Raw genomic sequence first — 21128 nt, 5'->3', positions numbered from 1 at the left:
CTTCCTTCCTTCCTTCCTTCCTTCCTTCCTTCCTTCCTTCCTTGCCTCCCTCCTTCTCATTCCCATCTCATTCCATCTTCCATGCTCGGGAAGGGATGATGGGAGTGGGAGAGATTGGCAGCACTGCTGGTGGCTGTGTTTACCACGGCTGTGGCTTTCCCATGTGGGGCAGGCAGAGGCGGTCCCAGTGAAAGGGAAGCTGCATGGGCTGTAAGGCTGGGCTGGTGAGCAGGCTATGGAGGCACTAGTGATGGGCACAGCACTGATTTATAACTGGATGAGCTAGAGGCTGCCCCTGAGCCCCAGGGGCCACCCTCTCAGTCCCCTGCCCCCCCCCCCGGGTGTGCACACAGGAGGCGGCAAATGCCCAGGGGGTGGAGCTGAGGCAGCAGGGCGGTTCTTTTCAGCTCGAGGGCAGCCCCATGGATCTAAGAATCACATTCTGGCCTATAACATTAAGTTATAGATCAGTGTCTAGCCAGCCTGGGTCAGGGCTGAGGCGCCATGGGCTGGTCCTTTGCTGTCTCCAAGGCAGCCCCATGGGTCAGATCTAGCCACATCCAGGCCAGATTTGGCCTGTGGGCCTTGAGTTTGACACCCCTGTGTTAGACTGTTAAATAGTAAGGGAAGTAAATGAGCATAAGAGAACTGGAGAGCGTTAAAAGATTATGCAGGTACTTGGACTCCTCCCCCAATGGCTGCTGTAGGGTGAGAGCCTTTCTTTCTTTTACCCAGAATCTGCTGTGTTTGCTGTCAGAACTGGTTTTTTGGCAGTCTTGCCCCCTAGATTTGATGGGGGCACTTAGGAATGACCTGAGATGACTTTTGGACAGCTATGGATCCACTTGGAAGAGGGAATCTTGAAAATTGCAACTCCTTGTGAGGAGGCAGCTGAAAAGTCAAGGGTCTTTACCACCTCTCTGAACCAGCAAATGTCTTCATAAGCAAGCCAGGACTTTTCATTTTGTGAATTTTTGCTTTTGCTTTTTATTTTTAAATGTTAATTGACTGGCTGAACACTGATTTATTTCAACTCCCTGGTGGACTTTATATGTTCTTCTGTTTTCTTATTGAGTTGCTTTCACTAATTTATTTAATTTCCATATGAAACATGGATGGAGAACCTGTCTATATCGGACTATATTTTATTCAATATTCATCACATCAAATTCATATTTTACTAACTCGGATCAAAACAGAAACTATTCTCTCTCTGTCTCTTTATTGGCCTCTGTTCTGTGGATCGGTTTCACTGAATAACAAGATCAGATTACAGAGAGAAGAAGGAGGCTGATACTGTGGAGGGGGGGAGAGAAAAGAATAAGCACGCAATCTCTATTTGAATTTGTTTAACATAACATAACAACAGAGTTGGAAGGGACCTTGGAGGCCTTCTAGTCCAACCCCCTGCCTAGGCAGGAACCCTACACCATCTCAGTCAGATGGTTATCCAACATTTTCTTAAAAATTTCCATCCAACATTTTCTTAAAAATTTCCAAATTTCCAAATGTTTCTCAAAGGTTTGATGAACTTATAAAATATGTGGATCACATCTTGGAAAAACCCATTTTAAATGTTTTAACCTCACAAGAGTAACCCATTTTTAAAGTAGCAGATGATTTGGAAAACAACATGGACCCAGAAACAACACAGACTTGGAAATCAAAGCCAAGAGTTTTTTTTTTCCAGCAGCAAAGTGGCCTGGAAGACATATGGATTTAGAAATTACAAAGCCAACTTCATACCTTTCTGAGGCTCAATCTTGTGTTTTCATATAACAGTAGAGAATTCTCTGAGTGGATAAGTGATAAATGGGTTTTAAAAAACAAATGAGGTTGGAAAGAGTGGGGAAACCTACTACATTTAAGTGGGGAAAGATTTTCTTTGTTTTTTGGGGGGGGGATTAGATAGACTGGCTTTGGAGATTGGTTTTATTTTATTTAACCAATCAGCAAATGATAAGAGATGGCATTAGGAAACAAACATGAATATTTGACCTGGGATCAATTAGGCTTAATTTTTTTGGGATGATTTTGGATTGAAGCTATGATAAATTTTCTACAAATTGATTATAATAACAGTTAATTAATAGTGGGTATTGGAATTTTAATCTTGTCGTTTTTCATTATTGATAATCTATTATTTTTATATCTTTATATCTTATTTGTATCACTATTGTCTTTCCTATTAACTATTTTGTTATTGATATAAAATTCTTTGGTCTTGTTATGTAAGGGGTGGGAGATTAACATTGTTATATCAATCAGCATTCAACTAGGGAGGATGCTATGTGTATATGTGTTACTCCTTTTTTTAAAGACACTTTTTACGCCTTGTTTGTTTTGTTTTTTGTTTTTTTGTTTTTCCCCCCAATATTTTGGTGTTTATTTTCTTGAATAAACGGAATATTATATATTAAAAAAATATGCAGGTATTTGAACTATGAACTTACATTTAACAATACCTTTCACTAATAATTCAATATTATTAGTTGGATTCAGATTGGAATCCAATGATTCAGATTGGAATGGAAATAAACCAAATAGGCAATCAACTACGGAACACCTATTCTTCTAGGGGATAGTGCTCATCACCTACGGGTTTAGGACTTTTCGCCTCCTACCCTTGGCCGTGCCTGCTTCTCCGCCAGGCTTCTACCTCGGGGGATTCTACTCTAGTTTTTCTCCTCAACTGACAAGCCCTTGCTCATTTGCCACGGCCAATCGGCCGTGGCCCCTTCATCCCACAAGCTTTGGCATGGCCCAATAGACACCACACTGTTAGTCACAGGCTTTTCGCCTCCTGGGATAGTTAGCCGCCAGCCAATCGACTAGTTGCCAATACTGGCAGCCAGAAGCTGACTTCATTCAAAGGAGTTTTTGTTTCGGATGGGTATCCTAGTCTTAGAAAGAGAGAGGGAAGGAGGAAGGGAAGGGAAAGGAAGGGAAGGGGGATAGAGAGAGAGAGAAGAGAAGAGAGACAAGAAGAAAAGAAAGAAAAGAAAAAGAAAGAAAGAGAGAGAGAGAGGGGTGGGAAGGGAGGGAGAGAAAAAGGAGAGGAAGGAAGGGCCACAAGCCCTGGCACTAGATGCAGCTTCAGTGGATGCTTTGAAACAGGAGAGCAATCCAGGGCTGGAAGGGACCTTGGAGGTCATACAGTCCAACCCCCTGCTCCAGCAGGAGACATTATATCATCTTGATATAATTAGATGTACACCGCCCTGAGTCCTTCGGGAGAAGGGCGGTATAAAAATTGAATAAATAAATAAATAAAATAAAAATAAATAAGATGTGCTTCTAACACAGAGGAGAAATTCCCAGAAAAGGGAAGGAGTTTACTAGACAAGGCTGACATGCAGTGGAAGGCAGAGATAGTCCTCTACTTACGACAACAATTGAGCCCAAAATTTTGGCTGCTAAGCAAGAGCATTGTTAAAGTAAGTTTTGACGCATCTTACTCAATCAATCCTTGACTTACGACCATCATGGCGAGCTGTCACCGATGTTGTATGTCTGTACCTAAGATTCTGCTCTCTCCCCACGCCACACCTGATCCTGCAGTTGGGCTGCTGTTTTCCCCCACCCCCCACCGCCCGCCATCTTAGGTACAGACATACAACATTGGTGATGGCTGGCCATGACGGTCGTAAGTCAAGGATTGCCCTCAAATTGGAAAACAGTACAGGTAGTCCTCAATTTATGACCGTATCTTATAGGGACCGTTCAAAGTTGCAATGCCACTGTTGTCCATTTTTCACACTCATGACCATTCCACTATCCCAATGGTCACGTGATTTACAGTTGGATGCGTAGCAACTGACTCGCATTTATAATGGTCGCAGCATCCTGGGATATTCCTCTTGCAACCATCTGACAAGCAAAGTCACGGGGAGCCAGCTTAGTTTAACCATCGTCTGCCTGGCTTAAACAACAATCCACTTAACAACGGTGGCAAGACGAGTCGTAAAGTGGGAGAAAACTCACTGAACAGCTTTTTCCCTTAGCAACATAGATTTGGGGAAGCCAGATTCACTTGGCAACTGTGTGACTGACTTAGTGACTGTTCAAGTTACAATGGCACTGGAAAAAGGGATTTATGACTGTTTTTCACACTTAATGACTGTTGCAGCATCCCCATGGCCAGATGATCCAAATTTGGATCCTTAGCAACTGACTCTTAACTTATGGCGGTCTCAGTGTCCCAGAGTCACGTGATCCCCTTTTGCGACCTGACCAACAAAGTCCATGGGGAAGCCGAATTCACTTAGCAATTGTGTGACTCATGAGCCACAACTATGCGCTTAACAATGGTGGCAAGACGGGCCATAAAGTGGGAGAAAGCTCACTGAAAAGCTATCTCCCTTAGCAACAGAGATTCGAGGCTCAATGGTGGACATACAGTAAGTCGAGGGGTACCTTTACCCTTCCCTTACCAGTAATCTGGCAGGCCTTTGCTTTAAAAGTCTGAATCTGGCCCACAATAATTGACATCCACTGTTGGAGGATGGATTGAGTAAGATGCATCGAAACTCACTTTAACAATGCTCTTGCTTAGCAGACAAAATTTTGGCCTCAATTGTTGTCGTAAGTTGAGGACTATCTCGGCCTTCCTCTGCATGGCAGCCTTGCCTAGTAAACTCCTTCCCTTTTCTGGGAATTTCTCCTCTGTGTTAGAAGCACATCCAATTATATCAAGATGATATAAGATCTCCTGTTGGAGCAGGGGGTTGGACTGTATGACCTCCGAGGTTCCTTCCAGCCCTGGATTGCTGTCCTGTTTCAAAGCATCCACTGAAGCTGCATCTAGTGCCAGGGCTTGTGGTCCTTCCTTCCTCTCCTTTTTCTCTCCCTCCTTTCCCACCCTCCCTCTTCCTTCCTTCCTTCCTTCCTTCCTTCCTTCCTTCCTTCCTTCCTTCCTTCCTTACTCTCTCTCTCCCACTCTTTTTCTCTCTCTCTCTCTCTTTCTCTTTTTTCTTTCTTTTCTTCTTGCCTCTTTTCTCTTTTTTTTTCTCTCTCTCTTCTCCCTTCCCTTCCTCCTTCGCTCTCTCTTTCTAAGGCTAGGATACCCATCTGAAACAAAAACTCTTTTGAATGAAGCCAGCTTCTGGCTGCCAGCATTGGCAGCAAGCCGATTGGCTGGCGGCTAACTGTCCCAGGAGGCGAAAAGCCCAGGACTAACAGTGTGGCATCAAAGGAAGTGTGTGGGATGGAGGGGCCATGGCTGATTGGCCACTGCAAATGAACGAGGGCGTGTCAGCTGAGGAGAAAAGCTAGAGGAGAATCCCCCGAGGGAGAAGCCTGGCAGAGAAGCAGGTGCGGCCCTTGACCAAGGGTAGGAGGTGAAAAGTCCCATTCCGTCTTCTACTGGGGTGAGAAACAGTGCATAGCAGCCCTGCCAACTGCAGAATCTGAGAACTAAGTATGTCTAGATTTTGCATGGCTGAACAAACTATTACTAGACTTCATAATAGAAGAACCAGTTCCAGCCACATTGTTTGAAGACAATGCAGATTATATAAGAACTGCAGACACAGAACAGTCCAGAACCCAGATGAAATGTTAATGTGGTCTGTATGAAGGTCAGGCAATAAAACTTGCATACTATGATAATATGGTGGCAGATACACAGTATCAATGAGACTTGGATCATGAAATGATGCACAGTGGCATGACCCACTGCAGTATACAATTCTGCATGGAACTGATGAGAAGGGGAATGTTTGATGTATCATTACAATCTAGCAAATTGTTTTATAAATGATGAAGAATAGAAGGATCATCTGGTGTCCTACTTTCTATTCTGCTGCTGTTGTGGTTAACATGGTTAAACCCAGTGATGGGATTCAAATAATTTAACAACCGGTTCTCTGCCCTAATGACTGGCTGGATAGGCATGGCTGGGTGGTCATGTGATTGGGTGGGCGTGGCCAACTCAATATCACTCATGTAGGTGGTGCCTGTATGGGCCAGTTAGGGAAGGAATCCAGAGGTCTTTGGGGGGGGGGCAGGAGGAAAAAAAGATTGGATTCCCCCCCCCCGTCTCTCACACACAGAGAGGTTTGATTGGATCTCTCTCTCGCTCTCTCGCTTGCTCGATGTAGCGGCAGTGGCAGCGCTTTAGTGCCTGGCAGGCAAAATGCTTCTCATTCGGCCGCTTTCCCTTTTTTTTTTTTTTTATTTATTTATTTATTTATTTATTTATTTATTTATTAAATTTTTATACCGCCCTTCTCCCGAAACGGTGTTTCTCCCCGATCCTCCTCCTTCAGACAAAAGCTGTTAATATATAACCCTATTAATATCTCTCCTTCGTCCTGCAGGTAAAGCTTCACCTGCTTTAGGCAAGCTTACAAAGTCTGCCAGTGCTGTTCCTTGCTTGGCAATACTTAAGGAGAATTAGGGGCTAGAAAACAGTTGATATTCTCATCTCTGCTACAGGTGAGGCTGTCAGAAAGACTTTTGGGCAAGCACGTGACGCCTTCTCCTCAGCCTCTTCAGCACTAATGAGAGTTGTGGCTCTACTGCGGGGGTGAAATCTAAAAATTTTCCCTACCGGTTCTGTGGGTGTGGCTTAATTGGTGGGTGTGGCTTGGGGGGGGTCAGATGACTGGGTGGGCGTGGCCAATAACAATAAATAATAAAAATAATAAACAAAGTATAAAAAACAATAAGAGGTACCAAAAACCAACTTTCACACTTTACACACACACACACACAGCACAACACAACTGACACACACACACACACACACACACACACACAAAATGCCACATACAGCTTTGTGAGATTTTGTGTGTTTGTGTAGTTAGAGTGAAACACTACAGAACACTACAGAAACACACCAAATCTCAGAAAGCTGCACAAGTATTTTATTTTATTATTTTAATAAAATTTATTATTTTATTTTATTTATTTATTTATTTATTTAATCAGGGGTCTCCAACCTTAGTAACTAAGGTTTGTGGACTTCAATTCCCAGAGTTCCTCAGCCAGCAAAGCCAGCCAGCATTAGTTGCTCACTGAGGAAATAGATTAGCTAAGCAATTGATTCTGTCTGGTGCGAAAGTGAAACTGCTTTCGGGCTGGGAAAAAAGCCATGCGTTCGCTCAGTAATCAGGTAAGTGCCTTAGAATCTCTACTCTTACTTGTAGAAAACTTGTTTTTTAAGGTTCTGCTGATGAGGAACTCAAGTGAGATCGCCAGAGAAGCCTTTAAAAAATGTTTTTAAAAATTTAAAGGCTCTGCCGACCTCAGCTGAGGGGCGGGATCCTCAAAGGCTTTTTTTTTTACTTTTAAAGGCATGTTTTCAGCTGAAGAAAAACCTGCTTTTAAAAGTAAAAAAACCCAAAAACCTCTGCTGATGGTGTGGCTCAGCAGAGGCAGGGGGGGTGGGGCCAGGGATTTTAGCTACTGGTCCTCCAAACCAGCAGCCACCTTCGCTACCGGATCGCGCGAGCTGGTCCGAACCAAGAGCATTTCACCCCTGCTCTACTGCCCAGGGAAGGCAAAGCCTCTCATTTTGTACACACCATCTGCTGCTGGCTGATATGCACATATGGGTGGTGTGGCGGGTCCATCCTGGGCGCAAAAGTTCTGCTGCTAGTTCAGCAGCCTGGCCCAAGCCAGGTTTTTTTATTTTTTATTTTCCCTACTGGGGGCTACTGAAATTGGAAGTGCGACTCTGCCTGCATAAGTTGGGGGAGACTCTCCACCCCGCAAAAACCAATGGCTTGAAAGCGGCTCCTCAGCCACCCCCCATTCCCCCGCTGCCTTCCCCAAACACCTCCCCCATTGCAAACATGACGTGCCATTTGGGTGGGAAATGCCTGGAATGCAATAAAGCCCACCCAGTCACCTCCCACTGGCAGGGTGGCTAATGGGGTGAGAGGAGAGGTGAAGAAGCAGGAGTGGAACCGAGTGGATAATAGCCTTCCAAAAGTGCATGTGCTACGGCATGCTGCGGATGCCCCTCGCTTGCCTCTTTACCTGGCTTCCCTCCTCTTGCCGTCTCCTCATTGCTCGCTCACTCACTTGCACTCTCCCTCTCCAGTCTAGCTTGACTCAGGTGGCAGTTCACGATTATCCTTTGCAAGCCCACTGTCAGTGAAGCTGGGTGGCCAGGAACTGTGAAGCTGTACCACCCGCATCACCCCTGAATGGGTGGATGCTCAACACCTAAGGACCTCCAAACTCCTCAAAAAGTTCCATAAACAATACCAGGACAAAGCTCATTGAACACTGATTAATTTTGCATTTGTCTTTGCTTCTCTTGCCCCTCCTACTTTTTCTTTTTTAAATAGGACTAATGTTTCTGAAAAAGGGAGCAGAATATCAGATCTGCCACCTTCAGCTTTAAGCTTTGTTGGCATCCTGTCACACATTGTTAGGAAGGAGAGGAAGGGGGCAATTGGCATGTAGAGAGTAGATATGAGCAAGGGGAAGTGTGACAGGTTTGATGGATACTAGAAGTGTGAGAACTGGCCTATTCCAATCTTCAAGGACACCCAGTGGGAAAGGAATGTGAACTGCACCAAGTGGCACCAAAGCTGTTCTCAAAACAGCTACATGCCATGCCATTGGACAGAGATGGACTGGTCTGGGGAGGATAGATTTGTAACACTTTGCGCAGGAACCTCAGATCTAGCCTTTTTTTTTCTTCCTGCAAAACACCTATCCTTAGTAAGAGAACCTATCACTTCAATCAAATGGAGTCAAGGGTCTTTCTTTCCTAGAGAGCAAGACTGGGGCAGGCCTGAGAGCCCTTGCAGAGAAAGTGCTGCATCTTAGCCACTTGTGATGCCCCTTACTTCCTTGGCTTAAGCTGGAGAGTTTACAGTGGTTCTATTACGTTAAGTGGAACAAACTTTAATGTACTGTACATCCAGGAACTATGATGAAATAAATGTAAGTAGAAACTTCTTGAGGAAGGTCAGAGATGGAGAAATGGGACCAGGGAGTGCAGCTGGTCTCCTAGTCTATCCTGTCAAGTATGTTATATGTGTGGATTACTTCATACTTCCTGGAAAAGGAACGATAGAAAAAGGAGATGGAAGGGTAGAAAAAGGAGAAAAAAGGAACATTTAACTTGCATTTCCCTAAGCAAATGAGTTGTGCAAGTTATTTGCCAAGAAAATGTTAAGAAAAGCAACTAGTATGACAAAAACTAGAGTCTGCATAGCTGCGTTTCAAACACTGAGGAAACTTATAAAGAGCAGGCATGGAGTTGACAAGCAGGTAATCCTCAACTTTTGACTTTTGCGGTTGAGATTGGAACTTCTGTTGCTAAGTAATGCAGTCATTAAGTGAGTCACACCTGATTTTATCACCTTTTTTGCCATAGTTGTTAAGCATTTAACAATTAATACTGCCATTAAGTGAATCATGTGGTTGCTTAGCGAGTCCAGCTTCCCCAATTGACTTTGCTTGTCAGAAGCCCCCAGGGAAGGTCATAAATGGTGATCAATGGTAATACATGTCAGTTGCCAACTGATCAAATTTTGATCACAGGGATGCTGCAACAGTCATAAATGGAGGACCAGTCAGAAATCACTTTCCAGTGCCAGCATAATTCTGAATGGCAGTTAAAAGTATGGTTGCAAGTTGAGGACTAATTGTGGGCTTTTTAAAAATGTAGAAACCTTTATTTTACTGAGGCATTGCTAGGTCAGTAAGAACTGCCTTGGAAATGAGCAGAAAGAAAGACCTGTTGGAACCATGGAGCATAGTTCCTAAAGCAGAGCTTTTAGGGCTGGAAATGAACTTGGAAGTCTTCTAGTCCAATCCCCTGCACATGCCAGGAGACCATCCCAAACAAATGATTGTCCAATCTTTTCTTGAAAATCTCCAGTGATGGAGCACCCACAATTCTGGGAGTCAAGCTGATCCATTGATTATTCTGTCAGGAAGTTTCTTCTTAATTCCAGGTTGGATCTCTCTTTAATGAGCTTCTACCGTTGCTTCTGGTGCTACTTTCGGATGCTTTGGAGAATAAGCCTTTTTAGCCAACCCTCTCTTCTCTGTGACAGTCTCTCATGTACCAGAAGACAGCTATCATGTCAACCCTGATTAGGCTTAGGCTAGACATACCTAGATCCCTTCACTATTACTCATATGATTTATTCCGCAGACTCCTTCTCTGCATTCTTTCTAAGGTCTCAGCATCTTTTTTGTATCATGGATATCAGAATTAGACACAGTATTTGAAGTGGGGCCTCATTAGTGCAGTAAGAAGGGGTCACTTCTCATTATCTTGATGCTATTCCTCTGTTGATGTTCCTAGGACTGCTTTGGCTTTTTTGGCATTTGCAGCACATTGCTAGCTCATATTTAAGTGATACTTAAATGTCTACTAGGATACTTAGATCCCTCTCACAGCTACTACTGTTGACCCAGGTACCACCTATTCTATACCTGTGCTTTTGGTTTTTCCTGCCTAAGTGCAGGATCTTACATTTCTCACCACTGAACTGCATCTTGTCAGCTAGGGACCAATGCTCAAATTTGTCAAGATCCTTCTGAATCTTGAGTCTTTCTTCCAAAGTATTAGCAAGTCCAGCTTGGTGTCATCTGCAAATTTGATGAGCTTTCCTTCTGTCCCCTCATCTAGATCATTTACGAAGATACTGGAAAGCTGGCCCCAAAACAGAACCTTGAGATACTCCACTGCATGTTTCTCTCTATGTATATGTAGTTCCATTGAGGGCTACACATTGAATTACAGTTTGAATTTTTTTTTTTTTTTACAAAATGGTGTATCTTTGGTATTTGTCCCCAAACAGATTAGCAAAAATGTATAGAGGGATTTCAACAAGTATTGGAAATATATCCAAAATCCAGGTATATTTTATGTGGTGGTCTTATAAAAATGTTAAATCATGTTAGATAAACATACTAATGATAATGCAAAACATATTTAAGACACAAATATTAATAAAACCAGAAGTTTTTCTTTTAGGTATTATAAATGGGACCAGTTGAAAAGCAGTTTGGGGTGCTATTCCTTCACATGATGACAGCTGCGAGAATTGTACTTGCTAAGCATTGGAAAGAAAAAGAGATGCTAACTGTTGAAGAGTGGATTTTAAAACTGACTGAATTACTGTAGCACAGATGGAGAAAGTAACTACCTTGATTAGAGACAATAGACTGAACAACTTTATAAGAGGTTGGAGGCCATTTGTGGACTTTCTACATGTTAAAATACAATAACAGATGATTAACAGAGGGGGAGACTTCTGGCTGACATCGCTGCAGCACCAGTCACAAAAAACGCAGCTCTCCGTTCCTGTGCTGGCTTCTCCCTGTTTGTGGGCTCCAAAAGCCGCCTTGTAGGGGCAGTGAAGCTAAGGAGGGATACTATGAGAGGTCGCAGGAGAGATCGCAACTCTCCTGCTGAGCCCTGGGGCTTTTTCCCCACTATGCCACGCCGAGGAGAAGAGGCAGTCTAAGATGGCTGCAACGAAGCTGGGACAGCCAACAAACATCTAAGCACTGTGCAGGAGCACACTTTGGTGAAGTGTGTGAACTGGGTGAGAGAATATTTTCTATTAAAATTTGACCCCAAGGAAATCCAGAGAGAATATATATTTAGAACTATTTGTTAAAGCAGCAAACAAGCACTTTGAAAAATTACTAAACCGAAAGAAGGAGAATCCAAGAGAGAGGAATTTGAAGACGTGGTATTGAGAAGGCATTTTAAAATTCTGGAACTATGGACTTAAAAAAATAATACTGCTTTTTTATTGGAATTATAATTTAAAATAATTAAAATCAGACTTGCCAATAACACATTGTGAAGCAGAGAGCGCCATCTGCTGATGAGAGGGAATATGCATACCTGGGAATAACCATTTGAAGGATTGAAAATATTTACTGGATTACATGCATCTACTCTAAAATCACTGGAGATTTGAATATTTAAATAAGTAAAAGACCCCTGAATGTTATGCTATATGATTGAACATATAAAAATGATTTGAGGAGGCTTGGACAACTACCTAGTTTATTTAAATGGATTTGACTGATTATTTATGAAATAGTAAAAATTGTGATTTGTGTAAGCTCAGTTTTGAATCAATGATTCCTGGACTACTGGCTAAAAGTGGGACCTATTGAACAAAATAAGATGCAATGCAAGGTGAAAGTGAGTGGAATTTTAAATGAAATGGAGCTGATGTTTCAAAGCATTAAGGACTTTAACAACATAAGAAACTTTAGAAACAACATAAGGCGATGGTGAAATTATCTGATGGCATGACAAAAAACTGGAAAATATTATACATGGGACAATGAGCAAAGACCAGGGCAATCAGGAAAAAAGGAGCCACCAGAAGGAATGGACGGGAAAGCAAAACTAAGAAACCAGCAAAAAGAAGATAAAAAGGAGGAGATAACATCAAAATAAATAATGACTAAGAAATTTAAACAGGAGGAAAATATTTTAAAAGATTTAAAAATGGAATGGGAGAAACAGGAAGATATCTGGGGAAAGGATATAGGGGTTAGAACAAAATAGCTTTAAAACTAGATAGTGGGAAAGGGTGGGGGGGGAAAGTCAGATTGCACAGTCAGAATGCAGATCTAGAAGTAGATGGAGTAAAAGACTTAAGAGGAGAACATGGAAGGCAAGTAAAAAAAAATGAGACTTAAAGTATTGATGCGGACAAGAGATGATGGATAGAAAAAAGAGAGAAAAAGATCCTCCATATTTGTTTATTTAATACAGTATTTTTATTAAATAATGATGGAAAAGCTTATAACTATTTATAGACCAATTATGTAAGGGGAGGAAAATCCATGAGGTTTTTTTTTTAAATTATATTCTTTTCAGCATCTAGCCATGGTGGATTCTTTATATTTAATGTTAGATTTATTTGACATTTGGGTCATTTCCCCCCTTTTTTATACACATTTGTTGTTGTTGTTAATGTTGGATGTATGTTTTTCTGTTTTTTGTTTTGTATTTTACTTTTGTTGATAAAACAAAATAAATAATTATTAAGAAGAATTTAGGATGAAGGTAAGTTTTTTCTGTACAAGACATACACCAGTTTTTGCAACAAAAGAAACAATTTATTTGGAATATGCAGTAGCAATACAAATCAGGAGACTGTAAAACCTACATCTTGTTAGTATTATTATAGAACAGAAAACTTTCAATGGAGATCCAAAAGACACAGGCCTTATTTTTAAGGGAGCAGAAAACTTGATGTAAATCAAAGCAAAGAGAATATTTCTTAATATTGAAAAATTATTAGAAACATAAGAAAAGATAAAGCAATTGAAAATACAGCAGGGTATCTTTGCAAGAAACAAAAGGCATCCTGATTAAGAACAAACAATGCATTTTGTGATACATTTTGATAATAACAATGGTGATTATATGTTAAAAGCTTTATGCAAACAAGGTTGCATGGGAAAAATAAGGGGCCAATGCAAAGAGTGATGTGAAAACCTCATCATACCTTGCAAATAAAGAAACAATAGTGTTGCCATCCATTGTTTTACAGATTCAGTTTTTGAAATATTGAATCATATATCAAATTTTGTTTCCTAAATGAGTCCAGTCCTATAAATCCCTCCTACCAGACTGAGCCTTGGATTCTTCCTTGCTGTAGGGAAAAGTTTTGACTGATTCCTGTTATATCATTTTTGAAAGCACTATCACTTTGACTCCCTGATTTTTTCTGAGAAGCAATGGCCATCAGTCAAAAAGATAACATTTTGAAGAAATGAGAATTTGGATTAGACACTGCTTTCTCCATGCAGTGTGAATTGCACAGCAATATACTTTTACCAGTTTGAAATTTCTCTCTGGTAAGGTAGAGTAAAAACAGAAAACACTAAGGTGGACTGGGATTATCTTAAATCTACAAATAATTGGATTCAGGGTACTGTAGAGCCAAAGAGCATACAATTTGTCTTTTAGACATGAGCCCAGGTCTGTAAATCTGCTGACTCAGCATAATCAGAGATTTTTCCCTGTAGTTAGAAGATGTTTGTTAGATGTTTGTTACTGTTTGTAAACAACAGAGTGCAGGTATGTCCAACTCAAATTAGATTTTTTTTTTAGAGTTTGCCTATAACTTTTGGAAGGGAGCAAAGAGATCCCTGTAACTTTGTATTTTCCATTTTTAAAAATACAGTTCCTTTATTTATTGGTAGTTTGGGTGGGTGGGGGGTGTTGTGGATTGGGTTTGCTACTCCTTTGCTGTGTGACCCTAAATCTGAAATTAGAAAGAATGCTTTTTCAGGATTAAATAATAACAAGGCTGTTATCTTAAAAGCCTTACTAGGAAAGAACTGGATGCAATACAGATGCAATTTGTCTATCCTCCCCTTTTCTTTGAAAATAAAAAATGGGAAGAAAGTCTCCAAAACTTCAGCAAAATGGGGGCAGTTAGAAACTGTTTTTCCCCATAGATGAAAAAGATATCCTAAAATCCAAAACAAACCATCAAAACCAATACAAACATTGTTTTCAACATTGTATACAGAATGTAATTTTGCCCTACAATGTCTCATTGGAAGTAAGTACATGTTGTAACATTGTTGAATGAAGAATTAGAGACAGAACAGTTTTTGTTGGCTTGAAAAAGCAACATGCGTTTTCCCCAGCAAAACCTCTGAACTCTGAAACTTTCCAGGAACCTTCCTCTTCTACTTTCATAGTCTGAAAAATGAGGCTATAGAAGAATGCATCTTTGGCTCAGCAAATCAGGAATCACATTACATGTGATGATGTCATATCACGAGGTAGCTAATCAGATTTAACCCATTATGGCAGTGAGGACAAATAATGCTAATTATTTTGCTCTCATTCTGAACTGAGAGATAAGGGAGCATATCCTTGATGCTAATGATGCAATTAGTTACCCTAGCCCTTTGCCCTGATTATGGGGCACTCTTCAGTAATATTTACACAATTGTCTTAGCGTTCCAAAATCCACCAAACTGGAGTTGTGATGGCAAAGTGCTTTTTGAACAGCAAGGGCATTGAAATTTCATACTTTCTTTCATAATTGATTTTAGTTATTGCTTTGTTCCCCACTATAAGTTCTTCATTAATGATTCTTTAACAAAGGTACTGATAATTGAGAGAAATGAGAGAAAATAGCAAAAGTTGTACTAGCAAACCAGGCTCAATTGTGGACCAAGGTTCTCCTTGAATTAAGATTGATGAGCATCTCCCAGAAAGTCATTTAGATAAGTATTTAAGAAGACAGGATGAAATAGTACATTTCATCTACTGTTTAATCTTAAAAATATAGTACCAATAAAGAGATCTGACTAGATAGTATTTTAAACATATAACTGCGTTTATGAGCATTTCCTCAGTGGGCAGGTGGTCCAGCCTGTAAGTGATGATTGATGGCACAAGGGGACACCCTTTGCCTAGGGATTTCCAATATGCTTGCCCACCAATCTTGGTTCTCCTTTCTAAATACAGACATGACTGGGGAGCAGCTGGTAAATCAGCAGCTTTGGTTAATACCCCAAGTGAGTCCTGGAATTTACTTTTGCACAAAAAACCAGAACATGGGGAAGGGAGGGAAATTACAAGTAATAGAGCAGAATGCTAGTTTCCATTATCTGGTGGTGGCAAGGAAGATCGGCTGTGGCAAAAAGAATTCACACTTTCACTTCATAAAGAACATAATTGTTGCACTGACCAGGCAACTGTTGATGAGTACCTCTCCCCTCATCTGCCATTTTGGCAAGTAGTAAGCAATAACCCTACATCCTCCTGGCAACAGTAACCCTACACACCCTACTACTTATAATTTCCTGTGTAGAAATACCAATAGCAGTTAGACTTATATACTACCCATAGCATTTTACAGCACTCTCTGGGCAGTTTATAAAGTCAGCATATTGTCTCCAACAATCTGGGTCCTCATTTTACCAATCTCAGAAGGATGGTAGGCTAAGTCAACCTTGAGCCAGTCAGAATTGAACTCCTGGCAGTGGGCAAAATTAGCCTGCAATACTGTATTCTACTGTGCCATCACAGGTCAAATCATCTTTGCTTAAAAGGGCACAAATACTGTATCTTGGCACACACTGCTCATCACCTGATGGCAACCTGATGGGCAGTAGAAGCAATGCTCTACGTCCTCATATTCCACAGAGAAAGTTGATACGGACCTTCTCTAGCCTTCTCAAAACTGTTCAGGAAAGCCAAGCAGCCAGACATCCCCAAGTGGGAGTCCTCAGAAAGTTTAGTTCACCATTACTGTCAAGCAAGTCAGGTGAGAATGGAGGTTAGATAAATTTCAGGAAGTTGAGTATTTCAAGTACCTTACTCATCGCTCGAAGTCTTATTTTCAGCCTTCAGCCAGAGGCAGTTTTCCACCTACCAAGTATGCTACATGAGATGTTAGTTATTCTGGTTGCAAATTCTAGGATCTCTAGACCCAACACATCTTATTGGCATCAAACCAATAAACAAGAGTGTTGATTTTATATAAACTAAGCACATTTAAGGGAAAATAATTTATCTTTTTTCTGTTTGCTAAAGAAGCTTTTCACATCACTTTAAAGGCAATAAAAGATTTAAGAATGGAATTGGAAAATATGTTTTCAAGGCCATAGTTTGACAAAGAGAGAGCAAGAGAGCAAGAGAGAGAGAGTGAGAGGGAGGGTGGGGGGAGAGAGAGAGAGAAGTAAAAGAGATGAGTCTAGTATCCTGCATAAGCCTTGTTGAAAAAACTGAAGCTACGCAGCAAAAACCCTTGCATAGCTTCCATTTGTTTCAGGGGAGGCTTATGCTGGAGAACCTACCAGTGGATTGGGCTAAAATAAAAGCCCCTTTTAAAATTTATGCAGAAGATAATGAAAATGTCACTTCTGGCATTCAAAGTTAGTAAACGAAGTATTAAGTGTACCTATTATGCTCACTATTCCAACCATTGTTAAAAGTTTTACAAAATGAATTACTGTCACTTCTTTTAAAACATTGTGTAACAGGAAATGAATGTGCACAACTCTACACTTGTCTACCATTCTTGAACTAATTCACAAATGCATTAAAAATGGAAACCAAAGAAGAGCAAATGTAGGTAACTTGGTGTTAAAAACTATACAGGTATGAAGCTCTTTTTGCCACAGGACAGGATGGGGACTGCCTGTCCTTCGATGCGTGCTATGAGGGTAACTTTTTATTTTTATAAACACTATTTAATTCAGACTGCTTTTTTGGTTTGTTTTTCCTTTATCTGAATATACAAGAACATTCATTATCAAATGTTCATTATCATCAATACTACAAAGAACGAGACACAAATCGCAAGAAACAATGGAAAATGTTAATAAAGCTGAAAGAATTGAATGTTTTAATTTTTTTTAAAACTTTTTTAGGATTCTTTTTTTTAAGTTTCTGCACTTTTTTATTTTTTTTGTTTTTGGTATCGAAGTTGGGTTTTTCTGGGCAGAAAATAAAGAACCAAATCCATGAGAAGATAGCTCACATTTAAGCAAAAATATCAGTATTACATAATTATAATAAAAATAATAAATCTGGATATGCAAAGAATTACTACCAGTGTATGTACCATTAAGAAGTTCAGTACCATACCATAACAGACCATAATAGAAAGATATATTGTTACAGGCAGATAAATGCAGCTCCATCTCTTTTTTCCCTCCCAGACAATTGTAGTCTGCCATGCAAATTGCACAGTCCAGGTAATAGTTTGAAATGAAGTTAATAAATAACACTGCATAACACTATCTATAAATGGAAATTGAATAAAATCTGTTTTCCAGGAGACTGTCATATTTTCATTTATCACAGCAATGTAATGGTCTCTGTGAAAGTTGCCGATAGACACTTTAGATAAAAATCACATAATTAATGTAATTAATTGCAACTAACCTAATTACATTTAATTACATTAAACAAATATTCAAGTCCGTGCACACTGGCCTTCATCAAGAACTCATCTTGGCTGCATGAATCCACATGATCACTAGATGGCAGCAGAGGCACCAAAAACTTCAATTCTTTGTTGTGGTCTGGATTTGTGTGGCCAAGATCTGGTGCATCTAACATTTGGCAAAAGTATATTTCATCCAAACACTAGGCAATGCTATCTATTATTTTCCCCTCATGTATTAAAGTTAAGTATCACCTTTGATATAGTCAACTGTATTTTGCATGTATTTCTTTGTCCATAAAACACCACCCACCAAAAGCCATCTCTACCTACTTCTGCAACCTCCTTCCTCATTTCCATCTCCTTACAAAGACTGTGTAGATGCTATGCCTTTAACCTCTTAGCTAGTATTTGCTTCTTGTTTTTGCCTTTTTCTTTAAATTCATCCTAGTTTAAAAGCCACGCTAGGCCTGTGGAAGGTCGCTGCTTTTTGCCTTGAGTTGTTTCATGTCCCTTCTGGGACCCTTTCTAATGTGCTTAGTAACTGGAAGAGCTCCTTATGGCTATTGCATTTGCTAAGGAAGTCCCGAAACCCCTATGAAATCATTCTGGCAGGTTCACTTGAAGAGTGGAAAGTGCTTTGAAAAGTGAGTCCTTTGCTCAGATCAACCATCACAATAGAATTATGAAATGTTTGCTTCACCACTAAATCTACTGCTTTTCTACAGTGCCTCCAATTTACTTGGATTTAATTCTGGGTATATGCAGGTTATCAAGAACAGATGGACCAAGAGACCCATGGATTTCCAATAAGAACTATCGGGGTCTTGACATCCCCTCCAGACAAAATTGCGAATGTTGTCTACCAAATTATTCGCAATCTGTGTTAGTTAATCTGGATTATTTATCAGTTTGAATTCATAATGACCCTAAATAGAAAACCCTTTTTCTATCGACAGGATGGAATAACAACAATTGGAGCCAAGAAAGCTTACAGTATGATATAACTACACTGAAATATCAGCATCGCCCTGGATAGGTAATGTACCAGTGGCCACTGTTCTTAAACATAGGTGCCTGATACTTTTACATGTTATCACTAAACCCAGATCATCTTAGATTATTTAATGCCTTTCTATCCAGATCTTTCACAGAGGACACAGTCAATCCACTGGGATGTTCCCCTGAACATGCTTTGCTGAAAGGAGATCAGTCCTCAGGTTCAATACTAGGAGGCAACCCAATTCATCTTATTCTGGAGAAATGTGTTCGAGCACAGACAATTGTTTAAGGTCACCATGCAAATATTATTTTCCAATATTCATTTCCAATAGTCATCTATTTATCCTCCCCATTTTATCCCAACCATCAATTTTACTGTTTTTTCTAGCAGGAAAAGTTTTGTTTAGAAGTGAAGTGTCAATCTATTTTTTTCCACAATTAGGGCAGCACCACAATTTTAGCAACAATGTATAATCAAATTATAATATGTAAAGCCACAAAGGTCCAAATGCTACTAGTGCAAGTTGTATATTCTAGCAGCTTGGAAGTAATTTCCCAGTGATTTCTTTCCCTGTGCAACATATATTGGTAAATTAAGAGTCTAATGAAAGCTGTGGGTATTTTGCAATTTCTGCAGTTTTATTGTGAACATACCCCTCTCCCTTTCTGAATACCTAAGGTTTATGATGCATTCAGGCACATGATGCTTGGATAAATCAGATTGAGAAATCAGAGGATGTAAGAATGAAGACCACAGTGCCATGCACATGTCTTTATTGCTCTGTTCTTACATAGTTTTCATTTCAAATAAAAATGTGAAAGTCTTTTCTGTATCAGTAAAATGTGATTTGTAGAATCCAAATTAGGAAAAAATAATTTAGTTCCCAGATTTACTGTACTTGCATCATGTTATACTAAGCAACTATGCATTTCCTTCATGAAGAACAATGCACACAGCCCTAATTACAGTTCCACTGAAAGTGTGGAACAACCAAATTGAGAAGTGGCAAGGTTCATGTCTATGGTGGATAAGAGACGTGAAGGGATGGTAAAGAGTAGCTTTGCTAACACTTTCCTATCTTCTAACCATGTGGCATGTTATGGCCATATCTTGCAGCACCCGGATTGCATTTATCCAACCTGTAACAGGGATTGTCCTGGAAGGCAACTCACCAAAGATCTTAAAGGAACAGATCATTGTCTTGTATGAAGGAGGTATGGTGCCCAAAAGCCAAGGGAAGAGCTTAGATGGCTCCTAAATAGAGGTAGTGAGAACACCAGAGAAATGGGAGGAGGCAATCAGATACCTGGTAGGCTGGAGGGATTGACACTGGGATAAAAACAACAACAACAACAACAACAACAGCAACAACATAATAAGTACAAATGCTTTCAGATGTTTTTTTTTTCCTTCTGATTATTTTGCTGTGAGAGGACAGGCAATGGTGATGGTGAAAGGAAAGGTGGCTTCTACCCAGAAAAGAAAGGGAAGAGAGTATAAAGAAGTGTCCAGACTGGCTGAAAAAAGCATCCCCAAAGAGAGAAGAGAGGGAGACTCCTGTTGGGTGGGCCAGTCAGCTTTGAATCCAGCCTGCTGGCATCAACAGGAGAAAAAAACTCTCCCCTCTCTGCCCCCACCTCTGCCTGGTACAGGGTGGGAGCAGCCGGGGATACTGGATTGCTGGGAGATCAGTTGGAGGTATCAGAGTGAACGCTGCCAGGGCCTTCTGTGGGGGAAGTCACCGACGAAGGAGTTGTAGCATCTTGCCAACCTCCATTAGCCTAAGAGAGAGAAAGAAATCTATCAGTGGCAATCACAACGAAGTGTTCCACACTACAAGGTTTCATAGCAGCAGCAACAGGAGGGAGGACCTCTTCTTCCACTCCTTATTTGGGGCTGCTGCTCAGGACCACCAGGTCAATGCTGGTCTGCCACATTCATTTTCGGGTGACAGAAATCTAAAAGGTGTCAGTCTATTGTTACCACAGCATCAGCCTTTGGTACCGTATTACAGGCTGTTCTTTCATATATCAGACATGGAATTAGCAAGCAATATAAGACATTTAGAAACTATGACTCTCAGTCACTCTTATGTATACATAAAGCAGCAGAGGTGTGCAGTACAGATTACAAAATGATAGACTGAAGCACATTAGAATCATTATTATTGGGTTATAATGAAACTTACACAAGTGTATTATTGTTGCATTAATGTTATTTTCACCACAGCTGCTTAATTCAAAGTTTAT

General features: G+C 40.4%; 1 protein-coding gene across 4 annotated transcripts in view; it reads right to left on the bottom strand.

Moving 5' to 3' along the window:
- Nucleotides 1-15325: 15325 nt before the first annotated feature.
- Nucleotides 15326-21128, bottom strand: part of PBX1 (PBX homeobox 1) — a 313418-nt gene continuing 307615 nt past the window's right edge. For all 4 annotated transcript variants that reach the window (XM_058178990.1, XM_058178989.1, XM_058178991.1 and 1 more), the window contains one exon: nt 15326-20660. In XM_058178990.1, the coding sequence (XP_058034973.1) occupies nt 20568-20660 (93 nt within the window). In that variant the 3' untranslated portion in view covers nt 15326-20567. The remainder of the gene's footprint in view (nt 20661-21128) is intronic.

Source organism: Ahaetulla prasina, chromosome 3 (genome assembly GCF_028640845.1).
Source record: "Ahaetulla prasina isolate Xishuangbanna chromosome 3, ASM2864084v1, whole genome shotgun sequence".
NCBI lineage: Eukaryota > Metazoa > Chordata > Lepidosauria > Squamata > Colubridae > Ahaetulla > Ahaetulla prasina.
Note: the sequence above shows the minus strand (reverse complement) of the source record. Positions and strands in the feature narration are given on the sequence as shown.